Raw genomic sequence first — 26,144 nt, 5'->3', positions numbered from 1 at the left:
TTGAATAATATTTTGTGGTATTATTCGATACACTTTATATGCGCCATTATCAAAATTACTCAAAATAATGTAAATTATTCATTAAAAAATTTAATTAACATTTTTTAATTTTTCAAATAAAATTATTATTTCGATGTTTTTATTTTTATAAACAATAAATTGCTTTCATTTTTCATTTTTTATTTTTATTTTTTATTCATTGTTTCATCAAAATATCGGTCATTTTTTTTTTGCCATTCATTTTTTCTTCTTTCTTTTATTTATTTCAAAAAAACATTTAGCAAAAATTTTTGCTATATTAATGTAAAAAATTTTACACTTTTTAATGATATCACATAATTTATTTATTTTATATTTTTTCCTTTCTTTTTTTTAAAAAAAAAAATTATGCAAATAATTGTTAAATGTTAATTAAATTCTGGTCCTTCTCGTTTGCTTCTTACTTTTTTTTATATTTTTTATTTATTTCGACAATAATATTTCTCGTTTTCAATAATTGTTATTGTCATAAACTGAGCATCATGATTAATAATAATAATAACTATAATTATTGTTATTGTAGTAGTAAGAATAACGATGTCTTGTAATCATAATAAAATAAGAATAGCAAACTAACAACGCCAATAATAGTAATGATAATGACAATGATAATAATGATAAAATAAGAATAATAAAATAATAATATTATTAATAATAATTATTAATTATTATTATTATTATAATTAATCTATCCATTTCTAAAATTTTATCATTTTTGAATTTTTTCCATGCGATATTATATCAAAAATTTTGATATCTGAAATAATTATTTGTTGGAATAATATTAAAATTTTAAAATAATAGTAAAAATCGAACAAAAAAAAAAAGTTATTGCAAACCTTTTAATAGAAATTGTTAAAACTTGTTGTGTAATAAATATTATAATGTAAATTAGAAAGAACATTGAATATTATTGCCTTTGAATTGTACTGAAAAGTAAAAAAAATAAAAATTAAAAAAGTAAAAATAAATTCGACTCGCTGTTAAGATGAAATAATACTAAAGAAGTTCGTAGTAATTGTAATTTAAATTTATAAAATATAATCAAAAAAATAAATTTTTTTTTTTTTTGCTTTCTTCTCATTTATATATTTTACTTATGGAAGTTAATATATGATTCTTTTAGTCTTTCATTTTTGTATAATATTTACTTTTTTTCTAATTTTTTTTTCCATTTTTTTTTAAATTTTTTTTTAAATTTTAAAAATATTGATAAAATTTCAGCATTATTCGTTTTAATAGATTATAATAATAAATACATATTTTTATATATAATAATAATAAATATATATTTTTTTAGAAATAATTGTATAAAAATGAATTATGAATAATTCTTACTTTCTTTTAAAAAGGAAAAAGAGAGAAAATCAGCAACAAATAATACAAATAAAAAAAAAAAAAAAGAATATAATTCATTTAAAAGACAAAAAGAAAGGACTAATTTTTATTAATTTAATAATTGAAAATTTCTTTTTCTTTCTTTCCTTTTCTTTTCTCCTTTTGCTATAAGAAATGAAACACTGAAATATGATTAATTAATTAATTAAAATTGAATTCTATTATTTTAATGAGTGAATGAGTGAATGAATGAATGGAATGAATGAATGAATGGAATGAATGAATGAATGAATGAATGAATGGAATGAATGAATGAATGAATGAATGAATGAATGAGTAAATGAAATTGAACAATGAATGTTTTATTTTAGGATATTAAAATGGCCATTTTATGGATTATAATAAAACGAATAAGAATGTAAATATTTGGAAGAAGAAGGAATCGTTACGAATATATGGAAAAAGAAGGATTAAATGAATGAAATGAGCAATAACAATAATAAATATTTCAATTTTTACAAATAATTTAATAGGGAAAGGAAGGAAAGAAAAGGAATGAAAATGAAACGAAAGGAAAAGAATGAAAAGAAATGAAAAGGATAATAGGAAGGAAAGAAAAGAAAAGAATGAAAATATAATATAAGAAATTGAATATATTATTTATCATTCTTTCAAAAGTGATGAAGTAATAATATAAAAAGAAAAGAATGAAAAAGAATAAAGAGAAAAAGAAAACTAACTGGCATTGATGGTAAAAATAAAAATTAGTTCGAAAATTTCAAAAAACTTAATTTAATTTAATTGAACACATCCATGTGAACGGTTAATATGGACGGAAAATAGTTGTTTGTCTATTAAATATCCAAGTAGTACAATAAGGGAAAAATGGAGGGAGGAGAAAAGGAGGGGAAGTAATAGGAGAGGAGAAAGAGAGGGGGTTGGAGAGGAATTAAAGAATGAAAGATACGATTCATTGATATTATTGGACAGGACAGGATTTACTGAGACGATAAAACATAAATCCTGTTTTTATTCCCACTGTTAACTACTATCATCGTTACAATTGATACAGTTATACTAGTAATAGTAATACTGATAACAGTGATAACTGTTATCAGTAGTATCATAGATGTATTAGTTAATAAATAACATAACAATGTTATTGTTTTTATTTTTGGATTGAATTTACTTAATAGAAGATTTAGAAAATGCAATGATAATTTCAATGAAACTTTTTCTTTTTTTTAGCAATAAATTTCAAGAATACTAAAAATGTATGTATGTATAATGTATTTTATTATTATCACTGATAAAATTTACCAAAAATTATCACCATAAATGCATTGCTATTAAACAATGATCAAAAAAAGGACTATTTATTAATTTAAAATTTATTTATTTAATAAATTAAATTTATTTAATAATGAATTGCAAATTATAATGATAAGAATTAATTTATAACTTTATAGTAATAATAATTTTCATTGAATTATCTTTTTTTTAGCAATAAATTTTCCGAAATATATACTAATCAAAAAGTAAATGAATAAAAGTGATATTAAATGTGCTGCATGAAAATTTTGAACAAAAAGAAAATTAAAATTGTATGAAACTTGTTCAACAACAAATTTCAAATTGAATCGGTAATAAATTGTGAGATTTTTGAGAAAAGATTGTTACAAATCATTATACTTTCAACTTATAATTTTTATTCAACTAAGGATTTGAAAATTATAACTGTATGAATGGAATTACAATTTTATTCAGCAATTAATTTTCTTTTAGCGATAAATTTTTAATAACTATGAAATATACATTTATAATTACTATCATTATTATTAGATGATTGATAACTATCACACAGTTAGATTTATATTTAATTTTAATGATTTAATACATTGATTATTATAAATTTAACTTATTTTAATGCAAATTTTAAGTAAAAGATAATCTTACTTTTTGTCCATTAACTTTTTTTTTTTTATTATATTAAAATAAGAATTTAACAAATTTCATCAACAGCTTCTCTTAAATTAGTATATCAATTCAGCTTTATCTTCATGTTCTTCAATTAATTACATCCAATAGTTTTGTTCTTTTCTCTTTTTTTTTCCTTTCAAATCTTTTTCTTTCTTTGAAATCATTAATTAATCAAATCACGAATAGTACTGATAAAAAACGAAAGATACCTGATGAATCAGATTAATTTTATGCAATTAATGATGCACGGATAAAAAAGGAAATCCGGAATTGAAATCTCTTCAATCACGTTTTCGCCGTATCTTTTTACTATTCTCTTTTATTTAACAAAGAACGAAAGTATTATTTAAGCAGTGAAAGAAAATTTTGTTTAGAAAAAAATGACAATAATTAAGAATGGAAAGAAAGAGATAATCTATGCACTTGAAAATATTTACTTTAATTTGAATGATAACAATGATAATAATATTAATACTAATGCTAACAATAATAGTAATAATACTAATAATAATAGCAATAATAACAGCGATAATATTAATATTAATGCTAAAAATAATAGTAATAACAATAGTGGTTGATAAACAATAACAATAGTGAAAAATAATCATAATTATGATTATAATTACAATTGTGATGCTGACTAATCAAATTGACGTTGTGATTATGATGGTAATGATAATAACAATGATACAAATAATGATAATAATAATAACAATGACGATTAATGATAATATTAATAAGGATGCTAACATTTAATGAAAATAATAACGATAGTAAAAAAATAGAGTAGTGTTGTTGTATAATAATATCTAATAACCAATAAATGATGGAATTGAATATTTTAAGAAATATTAGCATATTTTAAATTTTGTAAATTTGCATATTTAGCTTTCAGTTTAGTTTTCTTTCTTCACTTAATTTATATTTAAAAAAATTTTTTCTTTGTTGTTTTAAGCAAATAGTAGTAAAATAGAATTTTTTTTTTTTTTTTTAGATTCTAAATTTTTAAATAAGGATTTGTTATCTTGGCTTTTTGTAAAAAAAAAAAAAAAAAAAAATCAGCTATTTCTAAAAAAAATTCTTTTATATTTTTCTTCTAAACGAAATGCATTTAAATTAAAATGGATAAATAAATATTTTTTGAGTAAAAATTTGATAACTGTTTTCCAAATATCAGTGCTAACAATAATGAAATGAATATGTTTACATCTGAGATTGAATAAATTTGAAACTTTTTTTTTCAACGAATTTATAGTATTTGATATATCGGTGATTAATCCGGTATTCCGGAAGAGAAATACATATCAACATTATAACACTTCAAAATTATGCAACATTTTATTTGCTACTTCCATAATTACACGGAGTAACTAACCGGATCTAAACGATTAACAAAATTAAATTGAAACATAAATTATTGGTGTAATAAAATTTAAACATAAATAATCCTGGATGTTTTCTTCCTTTCTCTTTTCTCTTTCTCGCATAGTAATTCCCTTAAAATATTGTTTGTATTAGAAACGAGTTTAAATCATTCTTTTACTAATTAATTCCATCTAATTAGTACTCGGACAATTTAGAAATCGAACGATGAAAATTTGTTATCAGAAACATTTGACAGTTTATTTATAACTTTTCATTCGTTTGTGTGACATTTTAACGATTAAATTATATGTTAAAAAAAATAATTTTATTACTTTATTTTATATGAAAAAATTTTTTAATTTGTTTAACTTTTTTAGTTCTTTGTTCTCTTTTTTTTTTTTTTTCTAATTATAAAAATAAAAATTTTTAGGCAAAAAGAAAAAAGAAATTGAAAATTGATTAATTTTTTATTATTTCAAAATTTCATTCCCAAAAGATGCGAACAATATTTTCTGAAATATACTTTTAAAATAATTCCTTTTTTCTTTTTCCACCGTTCCATTCTTCTTCTCCGTAATGTCAATTTTCATTTATACTTTTAACAGAACTTTTTTTTTAAATATTTATTTTTAAATATTATTTTTTTTTATTATTGCTATGATTCAATTTTATTATTATATCGTTTTTTTATTATCATTATTTATCATTATTATCACAATGATTTGTTTTTATTAATTTCATTGTTATTATTAATGAAATATTATTAATTATTAATTTTTATCATCCATATTATTACAATTGTCGTTGTCATTAATACTATTATTATTTTTATTATAATTATTATTATTATTACTAATAAATAATATACACATTAAATCTTATTTGCAACTAATTCCATTTTTTTTTTTTTCATTCATTGCAACATTAATAATTTAATCGATTAAGATTTCTTAAAAATCAAAAATGTATGCATAAAATTCATTTATTGATTATTGATTGATGATCCGGTTGATTGATCAATCGATAATCCAATTGATTGATTGATTGATTGATTGATAATAATTTGAATTTTTAAATAAATTATAAAATGTTTTATGCATGCATTATGGTAGTGAAAGAATTGCTATTGAAAATTATTTCTGAATGATTCATATTTGCATTTATAGAAACTTTAGCAAAAAATTTAAACATTTAAACGATGCAAAAACACCCAAACAAAATTTATTTACAAAACAAACAGACTGGCAGACACAGACACATACTTAAACATACACATACATACATACATACACATACATACAATACATACATACATACACAATTATATGCATAACTTATAATGACAAATTATTCATTGGTTGTTATCGCTTTAGTAACATTTTTGAAATGTATACAAATGACTTTTAAGTGAAATTTTGCAAATTTTGCTTTTTCTCTTTTTGAATTAAAAATTTTTTTATTGCTAAATTATTTTATTTTATTATTGTAATTTTTCATTCATTCTTTTTTTTTTTTTATGAATAAAAGAAAGATATTGAAATTTTTTATTAGATTTTATTTTATTTAGAGCTAATTATTTTTGGTTAATATTTGTATAATAAATCACAAAATTTACTCCCATTTTTCAATAATTTTTTTCTTTTTCATTTTCAGTATTTTATTAACAGAGTTAGGTTAAAATGACAGTTAAATTAAGTTAAAATTTTAATTATGCAATAATTAATTAATGTTATTTTGAATATGTATGATTTAGCTACAAAAATTTTTTTTCGGTTTTTCTTGGATTATTCCAGGAAAGATATATAATTAGCTTGGCTTCAAATGGAATGAAATTTATGATGAAATCAGTCAACTAATATTTTATTCTAATCAATTCATTGGTTTGATAATTTGTATTAAAATTTTAGAGCAAAATTTTCAAAAATGATAAAATTTTCACATTGTTATTAAAATTGTTATAGTAATTTTTAAATATAACTTTTATTTTTTCTTTATAATTTTTAAATCGAAATTTTTTCTAAAAAAAAATAAAAAAATAAAAATAAATAAAGGCTCATTGATTTAAATTAATTTAAATTAGCAAATTTCAAATTTGCTAAATATTGCCATTTTGCAGATGTATACACAAAATGAGGAACAATGGAAGGAAACAGATGATTTGGGCTGTAGCGAATATCGGCGACGTGTGACGCATGAAGATATTTGCAATTGCGACACTTCATTACGATCATCAACGTCGCAAGATTGGCGAAAATCAACAGATTATTGCGCTGGATACAACGATTATGCTACCATACATCCGTCAAATCTTTGGTTTCAAAACGATCTCAGAGGACGCAGTAGACAACGATATTGTCAAAATTCAAATAATTGTTGCAATTTCTGCGATTGCTATTGTCGCAATCAACAACGCTGTCGTAAAAGTCGCAGTGAAGCAATTCATAATCGTCGCAAACGTTGGAATGCTTCTGATTCAATGCATCAACATTCAGGTCAATTTATGAAAAGCTCAGAAAATCTTCGAACAATTCCCATTATTCCAATGCGATATACTCCAACATTATCCACAAAAAAATCATCAAATTTTCAAGCAAATAATACGATCAATCTCGACGATAATTCAATACCAATAACGATGACAACAACGATGACAACAACGACGACAACAACGACGACAACAACGATGACAACAACGACGACAACAATGACGACAACAACAACAACAACACCTTATTATGGGCCATTTTTGGCTCGTAAAATAAGAATTACACCAGCATTAATTGAAAAAACACGATCATTTCATGAATGCTATTCATCGGAACGAAAATATTTCAATGAAATTAAAACAAATGATCAATGTGATAATGTTATCAAACATTTATCAGATGTGACAACAACAAACAACAAATCAGCGATATCTGATGCATCTCCGAATATTATCACCAAACATATATGCAGTGAATTTGATGAAATACCATTATATGCAACAAAAAATTCTAACATTAACAATGAAATGAATTCATTATCAGCAACAAATTTATCACCATTGATAAGCATTGATAAATTTGAGCAAATAACAGGAAGAAATACAATTATGGATGAAAATAATTATGCAAATGGACGTGAAGCATTAATGGAAGGATTGGCATTGCTAAAATATCGAATGAAAGAACACGAAAAACGATTAACATTATCGCATCAAAATAATGAAATGAAATTATATTCAAAAAAAAATTCCGAAATTCGAGAATATTTGCATGAAAAAATGCAACAATTTGCAATAAAAAAAATTGCAAATTATTGGTATAAAAAAACATTTAAAAAAAATGAACAAATGGAAAAATTTTCACAAAAATTACATCCATTAGTGAGCATTGATAAGCAAAAAATTCACACTGATATAATGAAAATAAAATCAAAAAATGTTGAAAATACCACATCTAATGCTATTATTGATAATTCTACTACTGATAATGATAATAATGATGATAGTAATCAATCAGAATTTATCACGGAAATACGTCAAGTACGCGAGAAATTACGAAAAATATCTGATAATTCTACACTGATTGTTGATAATAAAAATGGAACAAAGAATGATATAACATCAATTAATGAAGGTAATTATTTAATTTTCTTTTTCTCACTTTTTTCTAATTTTTTTTTTCAATTTAATTTTTATACTTATTAAATTTAGCATGTAGTAATTTTTTTTTAAATAAATTCATTTCAATTTTGTTATGCTAATATTTTTGAAATCAATTTTTTATTTTTTTTTCTTTGTTGTGACACATTTATTTTAATAAATTATAATAAATTTTATTGCAAAGAAACCTTTTATTATGATAAGTTACATAACTAATATACATAACTAATATAAACCGATGTATTATGCAAATTAATTTTAGAAATATTGAATAAAGTAATTTTACTTTCATAATTTAGCATTTTTTTTTTCGAATAAAATTTCTAAAGTATAAGTGATAAAATAAATTATTTAAATAAATAAACAAATATATTTATTTATTTTTCTTCAATTATTTGCTGTTACATTTAAATATAATTTAATAGCTAATTAAAGTAAAACGTTGATTTTTTTTTTTTTAAAAAATTATAAAATGTTTACTTTCTTTACTCATTTATATTAATCATATCTTTTATACATTGATAGTTTAAAATGATTTTGTAAATTATTAAATGTAAATTATTAAAAATTATATTAAATTTTATTTAAAAAAATTAAAAAAATGTAAATGTAAATTATTATGAACAAAACAATTTTTACATAATATTTATTAAATAAATGAGCTAATTTTCAGAGAGTAAAATTGGCGCAAAAGAATTATCACCAAATTCGCATGAAATTTTCAGTTCAACTTATTCAGCACAACAATCAATTGCTGATAATCGTAGTGGAATTGATAAAAATTTTAAACTATCTAAACTTGCACCAACTTTTCATATTACTGGTAAAACAGAAAGTAAACCACATAATACAGCATTACCAACTGCGCCAACTGCTACCGCAATTATTACTTCAACTTTTGATGATGATGATTCATCGAAATGTAAATTATCATCGATGTACAATGGACGAAAATATGAAACAATCACTGCTGAAGTGTACATTCGAAATCCGATGAATTTGAAACCAACAATAATTAATATTTCAACAAGCGATGAAAAAATGAAGAAACCATATTGGATGGTATTAAATACATATGAGTCACCGCCTGGTACAATTGATCGAAATAATATTTTAAGAAAAACTTTTGATAAAGCAACTGTTCAAGTTGGATCTAATCCATTACAAATGTCAGATGAAAAAGTTGAAAAAATGGATTGTAAATTGGAAACTATAAGTACTTCAGAAATAGGATGTAGTATTAATTCAAATATTAATAATATTCCAGAAATGAAACAGAAATTATCTGAACGAAATAATGCAAAAATTTCAATTTCATTTGATTCTAAATTAGAATCAAAAAGTGATCATATAATTAAAACTGAAATTGATACAACAATTCAATCACAAATTGTCACTAAATGTAAGTATTTCAGTTTGTTTGACGAAATTATAATTTAAAAGTATTATTTGAATTGTAGAAAAAAACTTAATAATGTTAATTTAAAAATTGTTAAAAAAATTTTCATATAACTTATTAATATTATCATAAAATCAAGTAAAAAAAAAAAATTTTTTTTTTGAAATATTATTAAATTTTTTTCTTTTTCCAGAGAGACATTTTTTTTTTATTGTTTAATATATTTGTGAAATCTTTAAGGCACAAAAAAATATTTAAAAAATTTATTTGATAAAAAAATTTTGATCATTTTATATTGCAAATGGTTTTTTTTTTTTTTTTTTTTCACTACGACAAATGCGCTTAATTTTTAGCAAAAATCTCAGATATCAAGGATGCTTTATCGAATGATTTTCAAACTTTAGTAACAATGAAAACGGATGAAATTTGCAAAACTCACCATACCATAGCATTTGAACCACTGATAACAACTGATAATGAACCAATGGAAATTTGTCGACGTGGTTTTTCAATATTTTTCATCTTTCATTACAATAACAAACCGCAGATTTTGCATAATCTTTCAATTCTTTTTAAAAATGGTATCCACTGATTTAATCACTATTTAATTTTTTCACTACTCATTTTTAGAATTAATTTAATTATTAAAATATTAATCTTTTTATGACTATTAAGTGAAAATTTATACCAATAAATATTTCACAATTTTTTTCAAAATTTTCTTATTTTTTTTAACAAGTTCTTAATCATCAAGAATTGATAATGTTTTAATTGATGATAAAAATCATTTATTGGAAATTGCATGAATAATAATTTTAAAATATTTTATATAATTCAATCTACTTCAAATTTTTTTTTTTTTTTGGTAAGACTAAAAACTAAAAAATTAGCTAAAAAATTTCCATTGATATTAGATTTTAATTGGTGTCAAAAACTCTTGACTAGGATTAAAATTTAAAAAGTATTATTGAAATTTACAAAGTTTTCGTTGGTATCAGTGTTCTGTGAGAGATTCAAATCAACGCGTCTAATCATTTCAATTTTATGATCAATCAATAATTGCTATCATTCAATATTTTATGCTATAAAATTTATGAATGATACAAATTATGTTGCAGTAATTTTAATTTTGTTACTGATATCATTTTGATAATTCATTTTTGAAGAAATTTCAGAATTGGCAAATTATAAAACAACAATTTCGGCAGTAAAAAATAATTATTCAACTGATCAATCAATAAAAAATTGGCATGTAACATATAAAATTTTAACAATAGATGATGCATTATTTGAAGTGAATTTTATTTTGTTTTAATTTTTATAAATTTTATTTTTTATTCAATAATAGTAAAAGGTACGAATTATTGATTTAATTTCAACAAAAATTTTTACCTTTTCATTATTATTATTTTTTGATTTTTTCTATTTTTTTTTTTTTTTTCGTTTTTAAATTATTTGTTTTGTTTTTTTGTTTACAATCAAAAGTTTTATCAAAATGATAAATATTTAGATTATAATTCCATCTAATATTCCGATTGGTCTTTGGCAAATGATTATGCAAAATAATGAAAGATCAAATTTATACACTATGAATTTATGCATTCTGTTTAACCCATGGCATAAAGGTTTAAATTTGTGGTTTTTTTTTTTTTCATTTATTTTTTGTATATTTATAATTAATCAATAATTTTTAACATTTCAATATTTTTTATTATGCTGATTAAATTTGTAAACAAAAATTGTTTATTTATTTATTTTTTATAGATGACGAAACATATTATCCAAATGAAATAGAATTAAATGAATATGTACTGAATGAATTAGCTGTGATGCGCAAATGGAATCAAAGGGATGCATGGCTTTTAGGGCAATTTAGCGCCATTTGCATAAATACAATATTGCAATTGTTGGAATTATGCGTGAAAAATAATTTGTTAAAAATGGATGAACTTGGATCAGCTTTTGCAATTGCAAAAGCAATTGCTATAGCTGTAAGTGTAAAGTTTATATAAGTTTAATAGATTAGTAATTTCATTGTTAAATTAGCTTAAAATAAAATTGAAATTAGCAATCAGATTGAAATTAGAAATGTTAAATTATATAATTTTATTTATTTTCAGATTAATTTATTATTTTCCTTATTTTGTTAAATTTTTAAATCTTTTAATTTCAATTAAAATTTTACAGATTAGTAAATTTATATTAGAAGTTAAATGGAGTGATTTTCAACAAAACGATTGTAAAAATGAAATTATACCGAGTGCATGGAGTGGCAGTAAAGAAATTATGGCATTGTATAAGAGATTTGGTGTTAAAATAGGTTACGGACAGTCATGGTGTTACGCTGGTCTTCTTACGTCAAGTACGCTTATTTATTTTAACTTTTATTTTTTTTTTTTTTTGAATTTTCTTTAGTATATTTTAAGCTAAAGTTTAGAGAAAATTGTTTTGTTTAGTTATTTCAATTTTTTTTCTTTTTTTTTATTTGAAAAAAAAGTGAAAAATTATAGTTTGCCGATGTGTTGGAATTCCATGTCGTATGGTAACGATTTATAATTTTGCGCCACAAATTGATAATGACGCATTGATAAAATTAGATATTATTGATGATTTGCTTGCTGAAAAAAGCAAAGATACCGTATGTTTTTCATTGATGCTTTTATCATAGTTATGATAAGATGATAATGTGATTCTGCAGTGTGATACAGTAATTTTATAATTTATGCTGGGATTTCATTTTATAGCAAAAAACACAATTTTGTGATACTTAATTAATGTGACACTAACGTGACATTACAATATGCCTAAATTAGCTTTAATTAATTTATTATCGACTAAATTAATTAATTACAAATTGTTTTAAGTAATACTTCTATTATAAATGAGTGGTAATTAATAAAGCATATATTAGCATAAATTGCATTAATATTTTTAGTAATGGCAAGGTAAAAGTTAATTAGTACAGCAAAAAGTAGAAATGAAATTTTAAAAAGTTTTGTCAAATACTAAATTTTCCCAAAAATTATTATAAAAATGCTTACGATATGATAATTAAGAATGATAATGAATTATTATCAATTAGAAAGAAGAAAGTTTGTTTGTTTTCCTTAATTATTTCATTAATAATTAGACAAAAAAACACAAACTTAGATATTCTCCCAATAATTAATTTTCAAAATAAACTGCAATAAATTATAATTTGATGACAAATTAGCATTTAAATTATTAGAAATTATATAATTGACAAATTTTAAATTTAATAAACAATTCATTTTGTTTTTTTTTTTAAATTTTCATCATTTAAATACAGATATGGCATTATCATATTTGGAATGAATTATGGCTTCAATCAAAAATTCTGAGAAATGATTACAATAAAAGTGAATGGCATATTTGTGATGCTACTCCAATTATAAAAGGTTGTTTACAAAAAAAAAAAAAAAGTTATTTTTAAAATTTAACTTTATTCTTCTTTTTTTATTTTTATTTTAGCATCTCAATTTAGCATCTTATTTTGATTAGATATTAGTTAAATATATGGTTAAATTCAAATTTCGTTTAAATTATCAAAAATTCCAACTGTATATTAAAATTTTATTTAAATTTCAAAAAAATTTTGTAATCTTTTTTTTTTTTAATTTCATATTTTATTTTATTGAGGAGAATAACAAAGTCAGCAAAGGTCATTTAGCTAAGTTGAATTTCAGAGGAGGATAGTTTATTAAATGAAAGGAAAGGATTATTTCCGGTACGACAAATTAAAACGGATAGTGAAAAAATAGAACCGGAAAATGAGAATGAATATTACGGAAAGCAACTTTATAAAATGCTAAATGCTACTATTATTTGCAATTATTACTATCGTGATCCAATAACATATAATCCAATTTTTGCATATTCTAAAAAACATGGAAAGAAGTAAAATTTTTAATTGTTAATTTTATTCTTTAATTTTTTCATTTTGAATATGTTTAAATAATTTTTTTAAAAAAAATGAATACATTTTAAAATTACTAAATCTGAAGTATTTCTGAAAAAAAAAATGGCTCTAAAATATTAAAACAAATTAATTTTTTGCAACAATTTTCAAAATGATAACACTAAAATAATCAAATTATGGTAATATTAATTATTAATTAGGATAAAAGTTATAATAATTTTTGATTATTTTAATTATTTGATAATAATAGTAGTGCTGTATAAGTATGGGAGAAAAAACAATTATAAAAAAAGTAATAATAAAGAATGAAATTAAATTTATTTTAAAGTTAGATGAAGTTCACTTTCATTTATTCCCAATAAAAGGAAAAAAAACTCAAAAAAAATTTCGTTTTTGTAGAAAAAAAAAAAAACTTTAAAATAATTTTAAAATTGAAGAGAAAAAAAAAGTAATTTATAATAAAATTGATTACTTCTTCTGTTTCTTGTTCTTTTTTACTTTAAATTATTTTTTATTTTATTTTGTATAAAACTTTTAAAGTGACAAAAAACAAAAGTAAAACTTACTTATTTGATTAATTTATTTACTTATATATTTGCTTATTGTATGTACTTCAATAATTTATTCAGGATATCAAATAAACTTATCATAGCAACGATAACCAGTGATACTGATGTGACAATGAATTACAAAGGATCATTGGAAGATAGTAATTGTCACCAAACTGAGTACTTATCGTTGTTAAATGATGAAGGAATTGGCAGTATTGAATTAAATTTAAGCAATTTTCAAAATGTTAGTTTTTGATTAGAATTGATAATGACGAGACGTTAGAATTGTTGACAATTTTTCTTAAAATATTTTGAAAAATAATATTTAAATACTATTAATAATTTTATTTATTCCTATTAAAACAAACTTTTAAGAGGATTTTTTCAATTTTATTTATTCCCAATGAAGAAGCAGAAAAAAAAAAAATATTTTAATCACAAATTTTGCTGAAAAATTATTGCTACGTTATTATTATTATTATTATTATTATTACTGTTACTACTACTATTATTATTATTACTATTATTATTATTATTATTGTTATTATTATTATTACTACTATTATTATTGTTATTATTATTACTACTATTATTATTATTATTACTACTACTACTACTATTATTATTACTATTATTATTATTATTATACTATATTATTATTATTAGTACTATTATTTTTATTATTAGTACTACTATTATTATTATTATTATTAATACTACTATTTTTATTATTAGTACTATTATTATTATTATTAATTATTATAGATCAACTATCAGTTTAATAAAAAAATAATAATATTAGAAACAAATAAGCTCAAATTTACTTAATTTTTAGTTCGAAAAAGAGTTGAAAAGATTGATTTATAAATTATATGGTTTCTTCATTTTTATCACTTTTCTTTTCTCCCTCTCATACATTTCTTAATTATCCTATTTAATTATCACTTATCAAAGAGCGCTTTATAGATCAGTATTGATAAGCCAATTAATGGATCATTAACAGTCATAAACAAATCACAAATTGAACAAACAGTTAATGCACAAATCCAGGTTGACTTAACAAGTTATACAGGATTGGTTATCACACATGTTTATCTCTACGAGAAAATGCTTATCATCCGATCAAAGCAATGTATGATAATCATATGATAATTATTTCCTTTTTTGCTTTAATTATTTTTATTCCTATGAAATTTTATTAATAAAATTAAATTTTTAATGTATTTTTATTATATTGTATTAAATTAATGAGGAAACAAATGATAAATAATTTAATAGCAATAATTTCATAAATTAATAACACTGTGAAGATAACAACGAAACTGAAAACAATTTTGATAATTAAAAATTTTAAGTTATCCTTTTTATTTAATTAAAATTTACTTTTGAATTATTAATTTGTTAACTTATTTAGGCCAAAAGATAGAATTTAGTATTCCATCTGAATACTTTTGTAATATGTTTATGGAAGATTGGAATATTTCTATAATAGCATTTGCAAAAGTTTTACATAACAATGAACGATTTTATGCTCAACAAATACTTACACTTCTCAAACCTATATTATCAATCAAAAAAGTTAGTTTTTTTTTTTTTCTTTTTAAATCATTTAAAATAAAATTTTTATAAAAATGAGATAATAATATAATAAAAAATTTGCTTATCAATAAAATTTATAGTTTGTCAGCATGACTTAAGTTTTAAATACTTTTAAAAATTAATGAATTAAAATGTAAAATTATTAGATTAGTAAATTTTAAATTTGCCCTTTACCAATAAATTATTTTTCATTATTTGTAATTATTAATGCAATTTAGCAAAAGTTTTCTTTCCATTTTTTTTTTTTTTTTTTGTTATTTTTTTTACAGAACAAATTTTAGCTTTTACAAAAAGATTTGATATCAACGAGTACTGATAAAGAAGAGTTTCAAATTTCGTTAGCAAATTCATTAAATATTTTATTAACAAATTGTGAAATTAGAATTGATGGTACCGGATTGACATTTAATGATTCACCAATATTATGTGGGTTAGTCATATATTATTTAATTTTAGAATTTAAATACTTTGAAGAATGATAAAGGAGTAATTATCAAATGTTAGAAAAAGACTATTAAGTGAGTAAGAAATTTAAATATTTCAGTGAAATCATTCCTGAAATATTTATTGTTTAAAATATTTTGATGATTATTGTTGATAGAACAAAATAAATTATTGATAGAGTAACGTAAATTATCGACAGAGTAAAATAAATTATTGATAAAGCAAAATAAATTATTATGGAGTAAAATAAATTATTATGGAGTAAAATAAATTATTGAATGAATAAAATAAATTATTGATAGAACAAAATAAATTATTGATAGAGTAAAATAGATATTGATAGAGCAAAATAAATATATAGAGTAAAATAAATTATTGAAGAGTAAAATAAATTATTGAAAGAGTAAAATAAATTATTGATAGAGTAAAATAAATTATTGATAGAGCAAAATAAATTATTGATAGCGCAAAATAAATTAATATCCCAATGCATTATTTTAGATATTAATTTATATTATCAAATAATTCTATCTTCTTCTTAGCTTATAATAACTAAAATTATTTATCAATTAAATTCCTAAATAATTTTTGTGATCAAAAAAGAAATAAAATAAAGAAATTTTTAGATCTATTGAAGCTTACAATACTTTAACGATTACAACAAGCGCAATAAGAAAGACAAATTTAAATGAAAGGAAAATTGTTGCTGTATTTAATTGTGATCAATTAAAAAATGTTCGCACTTATCTTATTAGTAATTAATTTTAATTAACATATATTTTAAGTTTTATTTGTCAGAAAATTTTTTGAAATTTTTAATCAATCATAATAAGAATTTATTGTAATCAAAACTCTATAAAAAATAGTTAAATAAAAAAAAAAAAAACGAAAAATCATGAAAAGTGAAAAAAAAAAAAAAAAAACGAATGAAATTCTTTATGTAAGCAAATATTATCGGAAATATCAGAAAAAAATCAAAATTAAAATTTATGAATTAATAATTAGTAATTGTTTTTTTTTTTTTTTTTTTTTTTCATTAACAGTTTTGCATTAATTAATTTTTATCTGAAAAAAAATTGAAATAACATATGCATTGCTTTAATCTCTGTACTTATAATTTTCAAAATCAAAATCAATACTATCATTTTTTTTATAAATAATATTCTTAAAAATTAGAATTAATCTTAAATTAATAGAATTATCATCTTTTCTTGTATTTTACTGATAATAAGAATTATCAATAATTTTTTCAATTTATAATAAAATAATCATAGAATTTCTCTCTTAATATTTTCACTATTAAAATTTCATGCATTTAATTTTTAAAAAAATATTAAATTCTCAAACAGATAAACTGTCCCGAAGTGTGCATATTTTTTCTATATTAAATAAAAATTTCAATTTTTTTTTTTGCTATCTATTTTTTATTAAATTTTTAATTTAAGCATGAAAAAATTTTTGTGAATAATTTATAAAACAAACATTAAAATTTTTTTAAGATAATTTATAACCAAACAATAATAAAAGTAAGCAAAAATTTTGATATCTTACATTATTGAGTAATAAATAAGAATGCAAATCTCATCGATTCTCTCACATTCAAATATTGTAAATAAAAAAAATAAAGGAGAAAATAGTTTTAAAAAAAGAAATTTCAAAAATTTTTTATCAAATTATTTCATTTAAATTCACTATTTAATTACTTCAATTTGTAAATGAAAAAAAAGAGAAAATAGTTTTAAAGGAAGAAATTTCAAAAATTTTTTATCAAATTATTTCATTTAAATTGCACTTATTGTAAATTATCAATATTGTGAAACATTATTATTAAATTAAAAAATTAAAAAAAGAAATGATATAAATCACAAAGTTTTTAATTTTTCAACTATTTAATATTTCAGTCTACCGCTACATCTTTTTTTTTTTCTTAGATGCACACAATTTCAAAGACATAAGTAAGCAAAACTACTCTGATTATGTCTTATCATATCATATCAGTTATTTGTAGTTAATATCATTCCTCTATTGTATTATATTCGATAGATTTGTCGTTATTATTATTTTTGTTTTTTTTTTGTTTTTGTCATTTTAATGGCACATTTGTCGCATGCATGAAAATTAATTATGTTTATTAATTAATGTACATTTTTTATAAATTATTGCTATCTTTCATTTTTTCTTATTAATTAGATCAAAGAAATTGAAGCAAACATTATTGATTTGTATACGTTCCGATATTTGTTGATCACTTGGCGCTTTTATCAGTAGCTTTTTCTTTTGAATCTGTAAAAAATTACATTCGAAAAAAAAAAAAAAAAAAAAGAAACGAAAAGAAAATGTGTAATTAATATGAATTCTTGCTAAAACTATTTTTTTTTTCTAAATTTTGTCGATAATTTTTAAGAATTTTTCATTTTTTTGTTTTCTTTTTTTTTTTTCTCTCAAAATATTTTTAAATCATTGATTGTTTATAATTTAATTTCTGTTATATATTGCAAATGAAAAAATAATAAAGAAATCAGTATTTACATTATTTGTTATGCTATTTATTTTAACAACTAAACGTTTAATAATTATTGTCATCGAAGATTTATATAATATTTTATTATTATTATTACTTTTAATATATTTTAATTATTTTAATCAAAAATTCTGATTTTAATACTTTTTTTTTGTAAAATACGAATTTTTTCTTTTTATAAAATTTTAATTTTTACAGGAAAAAATAATTATTAGAAATTGAAAAAATATTATGGAAGTAAATTTAATAAAACAAAAAAAAAAAAAGCAAAATATTTAAATTATTTAATGAACAACGGTAAATTGCCTTGTCTATTTGAATAATCTCGAATTGAAATTGTCTCCGATCTGTCACAAAATATACATTGTTTTATATTAAGCCAAATTTTATCAGATACTGCATAAATCTATAATTATTGATAAAAATTATTTTAAAAAGTAAATTAAAAAACATGTAATTATTGATAAAATCATTTTAAAATAATTTTTAAAATAAATTTTATTTTGTTTTTTCTTTTTTTTTAAAGTAATTAAATAAAATAAAATTTATTTACCAAAATTGGTGCTAGTAACGGATACATCAAACGTAACCAATTTAGTATTATATAAGCATCTTGTGGTACCATAAAAGCATTATCACTTGTCAGTAACACATTACTATTTCGTATCTAAAATTAATAACTTGAATACATCATTTTTACTCATTTATAATCAGTAATTGAGAAATGAATGATTCAATTACAATTTAATGACATTTATCTATCATAAAATAAGCAAATAAATAAATAAATAATCCATTTGTATATCATTTATTTATTTGATTTTGTTGTTATCACTTTAATACATTTTAATCATTTTAATCAGAAATTCTTAAATTTTTTGCAAATTTCAAAAATTTTCAGTTTAGTTTTATTTTTTGAAATTTTAACTTTTTATGCTAAAATTTACACTTTATACTAAAAAATTAATGTTTTTTTTTTTTTAAAATAATTATTAAAGTTGAAAAATATTATGAAAATAAATATTTACTAGAAAAAAATAGAAAAGACAAAACGAGAAAAAATTATTTAAATTATTCAATATACTCAAAAAAAAAAAAATCTTTTTTTTTTTTTTAAAGCAAAAAGAAAAGTTATTAAGGTTAGAAAAAACAATAAATAAAATAGAAATGATAAAATTTTATTTAAATTCAAAAATAAAATATACATGGGCAAAATTTACTACAAATATAACATTTCATTATGCAATTAAAATTCTAAAATATCAATAAAAAATTTGAGAAATACCTGTATGAAAAAATTTAGCATAATATATGGTCCATCAAATATGATAAATAAAATGATAAGAATTAGAATAAGTTTTAAATGATTCAAGTAATCATAATCAAACGAAGAATTATGTCTATTGAATGATAAATTTTCATTTGATCTGATCGATACTAATTGATCTTTGTATTGATTATTACGCGACAAAAGCGCTGCCAGACAAATTAGTATAATAATGAGACAAATGCTATAAATCAATATGCATACAATTGGATATAAAATTGGAACATTCCTGCAATTTTACATTTATATCAAATAATTGAGCTCATTTGTTTATTGTTTATTGTTTATTTTATTTTTATTTTTCATTTTTATTTTTTCCTTTTCCTTTTAATAATCATAATATATGCTGCTATTAAGTAATTTAAATGAATTAAAATAATTTCAATTTTCATTTGTAAACTTTTGAAGAAACAAAAATTTGAAACAGTTCTAATTTAAACTATAGATCTACATCAATTTCAAAATATTCAAAATTTTGTTGCAACAAAAATTTCAATTAATTCGATGATATATTTTAATCATAATTTTTGATATATTTTATAAATGATGATTTTGATAATAGTAGAAATTATTTTGCAACTGTCAAATTAGTCGAGAAATGCAACAGATAGACTGTTATTTAAGCTTTTTTTATTTTTTTTTTTTTTTTTTAATATTTTACAAACATTTTTCTTAATTCAGTAGCAAATAAAATGACTGATCTGATTTAATTGAACTGATCTGATTTGTCAGTCAAATGTCAATTTCAAGGCTAAAATGTCATTGTTGAAATGTTTATAATTATTACTTGAAGTTCCCATTTTGTCCTCTAAAATTTGAAAACTTTCTTCTATCCCTCATTTTCATCTTTCTAATATCAATTCAAGAAACGATATCTGCTAGATTCATAAAAGCTTAAAATATTACTTATTGTTCTATTGTCTCCTAATAAAGACTAAAAATCTCAAGTATATGTCTGCTAAATGTTGAATTCATGTGATTTGATTGGCGGTAATGTCTTATAGTGCGCAAAGAATACGATACTGCAGCAAGGCTTAAGTACTTGAAATATTTTAATGTAGTATTAGTTTAAAAAGTCTACAAGCAAATATCGTTTGCTATTATTATTATTTTTTTTTTTGTTATATTAAAATTATAAATTAATTCAAAAAGAAGCTAACTTGTCAATGTTGCAATTATACCAAAATTCAGAGGGTATGACAGGTATGTGATGTGTAAATATAGGTAAAACTAAACAAATACTTATTAGCCATAAAACAATAATAAATGTTAGTATTCGCCAATTGTTAAATATAAATTGATTTGGAAAGTATGATAGAATAGCTTGTACAATAGCCATTAGCATTATACTCATTAATAATTCCATATCAACAAACTGTAAATTCATATTATTGATATTTTGATATGAACTGATAATAATTATCCAAATAAACACACAGGTATATTTATAGGTAATTATATTTTAGTATTTGTTATGTCAGTTCAACTAGAAATGATTTGTAGTAAATATAGGTGATCTAGAGATACAATAGTTCAAATATTTAAACAATGTAATGCATCAAAATAACTTTGGAAATTTTTAAAAACACTAAAAAAAAAATTTTTTTTTAAAATTTAAAATACTGAAATTTAATAATGCTGAAATATTTTAAAAAAAAATTTGAAGCAATTAAAAGTGATATAGCAGTAAAAATTATATATTATTATTATTATTTTATTTCTCTTATCATATTACTATATTGTATTTAATTGGATTATATTACTGCATTCTACTGCATAATAATAATTTAATTTTAACTTTTTTTCGAAATATTTGGGTTAGTGACAATTGTTATGTAATGATTAACGAAAATGAATCAATAATAGATGAGTATGATGAAAAATTAAGTTCTATTCTCACTATCAAATTTACAAATTTTCTTATCATACAGTTTATCAAATATTTATCAAATATTGAAATATAATAAGTTTTAAAAACCTTTAAATTACACCTAGTTATTAATTCTAATCATTTAAGATAATTTCAATAACTTTAGCAATCAATAAATGGAATATTAATAATATTATTTAAACGTATGTGAAAGGTTCCGGAATATATTCCGCATATACTCTCATTATTTTCCATTTTTTTCTTTTTTAAAATATAATGAAATATACCTGTTCAAGGGTGACACTCAAACGACATATTGTCATATCAGAAAGCCAATTATCATTGAAAATAAACAAAATTGGAATAAACATACCGGATAGTATATCAAATATATTTAATATAGCAAAATTGCAAAACAATATGAAAAGTTGAATTGAGCGAAGCTTTCGACTACAAAAATAACTAATCAATAGCGCCAAAAAATGACAGTAACTTTTTAAAAAAAAAAAAAATTAAAAAATCAATTATACTTAAAATATTACTATTTTTTTCCTAAACTAAATTAATAAGTTTAATTTTTCGTTTTTAGCTTATAGAAATAAGCCTGAATAACGATGGAAATAATATATTAAAAGTCATTTTAATAAATATTCATGTGATTTTCTCATTAATTCATGTAAATTTTTATATAAAAAAAAAAGAGAAAAAAAGTGATTTTTCACTTTTATATAGCAAATTTATCATTCGAATTTCAAATAATTTTTGTCAATTTTGTTGGAAAATTTTACAATATAAATTAAAATTACCTTAAAAGTATTGTAATTAACAGAATAAGGTTAAGTAGAGTGGAAAAAAAAGCAAATAATCCAATTACAATGATTGTTGTTGTTTGTAATTTAGTATTTCTAGCACCATTAAGCATATTATCAATTCCGGTATTATCTAATAGAATGTATTTCATTTGTAAATTACTTATCCTAAAATTAAAAAAAAAAAAAAAAAAAAAAAAAAAAGAAAAATGACAAAAATAGCAAGGAAATTTCTAAAAATATAATAATGAGAGAATGAATGAATGAATTAAATTTTTATAAAAGAATAATATTTACAAAGAATATAGTTCTAATAGATGGAAGAATACTTCGTTGCTAAAATTGGTTACCATGGTTACAAATAAAACATTTAATAATAATTTGTAATTTCTTCTAGTTATTTTACTATAAAATTATAAATTCTTTCATTACTGTCTTCATTTAAATTATTTAAATAAATTAAAAAATGACTTCAAATGATGTTTTTTATATTATACTTGTTTTACTTTTTATTATTTTACTTTTAATATCTTATAATTATATTCAACTATGCACATTTTTTGTTTTCATATAGATTACAAAGTACACAATTCATAAATATTATAATATGTAATCACTGATTATTTGAACAGTAAGATGATAAGAGTCAAATGAAATTTCAAATCTAAAAATAAGACATAACAATTAAATTAAATTCAAAAAATGATTAATAAAAGATAACGGTCAAATGAGTTCTCAAAATAATAGTAAACAGTAAATAGTAAAGGATAATGGTCAACTGAATTTTATTTATTTTTTTTTTTTTTTTTTTTTTTCAAAGCGAATTATTTTGGTTGCAGAATTCGTTTTAATTCAGTATTTTCAAATATGGTAGATGTAGATTTAATAAATCAAAAGATGATTTGATAAATTGAAGGATGACTTGGTGAATCAAAAAATGATTTGATTAATCAAAAGATGATTTGATAAATTGAAGGACGGCTTGGTGAATCAAAAAATGATTTGATTAATCAAAAGATGATTTGATAAATTGAAGGACGACTTGGTGAATCAAAAAATGATTTGATTAATCAAAAGATGATTTGATAAATTGAAGGACGGCTTGGTGAATCAAAAAATGATTTGATTAATCAAAAGATGATTTGATAAATTGAAGGACGGCTTGGTGAATCAAAAAATGATTTGATTAATCAAAAGATGATTTGATAAATTGAAGGACGACTTGGTGAATCAAAAAATGATTTGATTAATCAAAAGATGATTTGATAAATTGAAGAATGACTTGGTGAATTAAAAAAATAACTTGATAGATTAAAAAATGACTTCATTAATCAAAAGATGATTTGATAAATTGAAGAATGACTTGGTGAATTAAAAAAATAACTTGATAGATTAAAAAATGACTTCATTAATCAAAAGATGATTTGATAAATTGAAGAATGACTTGGTGAATTAAAAAAATGACTTGATAGATTAAAAAATGACTTCATTAATCAAAAGATGATTTGATAAATTGAAGGATGACTTGGTGAATTAAAAAAATGACTTGATAGATTAAAAAATGACTTCATTAATCAAAAGATGATTTGATAAATTGAAGAATGACTTGGTGAATTAAAAAAATGACTTGATAGATTAAAAAATGACTTCATTAATCAAAAGATGATTTGATAAATTGAAGAATGACTTGGTGAATTAAAAAAATAACTTGATAGATTAAAAAATGACTTCATTAATCAAAAGATGATTTGATAAATTGAAGGATGACTTGGTGAATTAAAAAAATGACTTGATAGATTAAAAAATGACTTCATTAATCAAAAGATGATTTGATAAATTGAAGGATGACTTGGTGAATTAAAAAAATGACTTGATAGATTAAAAAATGACTTCATTAATCAAAAGATGATTTGATAAATTGAAGGATGACTTGGTGAATTAAAAAAATGACTTGATAGATTAAAAAATGACTTCATTAATCAAAAGATGATTTGATAAATTGAAGGATGACTTGGTGAATTAAAAAAATGACTTGATAGATTAAAAAATGACTTCATTAATCAAAAGATGATTTGATAAATTGAAGGATGACTTGGTGAATCAAAAAATGATTTGATTAGTTAAAAAAAATGACTTGGTTAATCAAAAGAAAACTTAAAAAAATTAAAATGTGACCTCATAAATCAAAAGATGTTATGGTAAGTTTAATACAATAAATTAAATTAAAAGGTAAATACCAAAGATATTATAATATCTTTTAAGCAATATTTCAAATTGTTACTCATAGTTACTGGTATAAGAATAAAACAACAAAGTAAAATCAATCTTTTTATTTCTCATATATAAATACAGAATTTATCTATGAAGAAGCAGTTAATCAGTATATCAACAACTGATAATTTTAATCAGTAAGTTATTATAATAACTTAATTTTAAAAGTTACAATATTTTAAAGATTTCTGAAATAAAAATTTATACATATTTTATATATTAAATAAAAATTTTTCATACGTTTTTTGTTAATTTTATTAAATTTTTAATATTTTTCTAAAATTTAATTTTAATATTTCTTTTTTCTTGTAAGAAAGCGTACATATTTGAATTAAAAATACATAGTAAATTAAAAATTATTAAAAATATACAGCAAATTACATGTAAAGAAAAGAAGAAACAGAGATGAAGAGAGAGAGGGAAGAAGAGAGAAAGAGGAAAGAAAAATGAAAGTGTAAAATCTGAAATATTAGACAATTGACGTAATTCTTACGTGTTGAGCGATACGTGTAAAAATTATTTATGTTTTATCACAACGTTATCCCATAATTTCGATTTATTTTTAACGTTTTTTGTTAGGATATACATATTCAATAGTTATTATAGTAATATCCCTGAGATATGCTATCACGTGTAGATGTATTATCGTACGTTTATTACGTACGAGTATGTTTATTAGTAATTAGAACTATTACGCTGCAACAAATAGCATAACTCTTAAAACAAAAGTTAGCGTTTAGTGTTTTGTTTATTTTACGCGGATTTGTTATTGACCGGATATCGATGTTATTAAAGTATTCCTGGTTTTCAGTTTTTTTTTTTAGATGCGTATTATTTTTTTTTTTTAAATTTAGTTTTATACGTGAACTTACTACGTTACGTTTCTGTTACGTGAAAAAACTATTACGCGATTCTTTGTGGAAATATTACTTTGTAACACAATTGTTAGATCGATTTCATTGATTATTTGTGAATGTTTTCGATAGTCGAGTAAAAAAGGATAATAATATCTTTATAATTTGTTGTTCATTGTATTCTTTTCCGC

General features: G+C 20.7%; 1 protein-coding gene across 1 annotated transcript; it reads left to right on the top strand.

The window, feature by feature from the left end:
• Positions 1 to 6,838: 6,838 nt before the first annotated feature.
• Positions 6,839 to 17,063, top strand: Bm8405 (Uncharacterized protein; the record flags this gene model as incomplete). Its single annotated transcript, XM_043080826.1, has 16 exons — positions 6,839 to 8,342; positions 9,042 to 9,458; positions 9,636 to 9,770; positions 10,121 to 10,348; positions 10,943 to 11,061; positions 11,278 to 11,392; positions 11,532 to 11,758; positions 11,955 to 12,129; positions 12,278 to 12,405; positions 13,078 to 13,186; positions 13,475 to 13,685; positions 14,337 to 14,502; positions 15,225 to 15,390; positions 15,673 to 15,836; positions 16,139 to 16,287; positions 16,928 to 17,063. The coding sequence occupies 16 exons, from the start codon at positions 6,839 to 6,841 to the stop codon at positions 17,061 to 17,063; spliced, it is 4,149 nt and encodes a 1,382-aa protein (XP_042936760.1).
• Between the last annotated feature and the right edge of the window lie 9,081 nt (positions 17,064 to 26,144).

The sequence above is a fragment of the Brugia malayi genome, assembly GCF_000002995.4.
Source record: "Brugia malayi strain FR3 genome assembly, contig: Bm_v4_Chr3_scaffold_001, whole genome shotgun sequence".
Lineage (NCBI taxonomy): Eukaryota > Metazoa > Nematoda > Chromadorea > Rhabditida > Onchocercidae > Brugia > Brugia malayi.
Note: the sequence above shows the minus strand (reverse complement) of the source record. Positions and strands in the feature narration are given on the sequence as shown.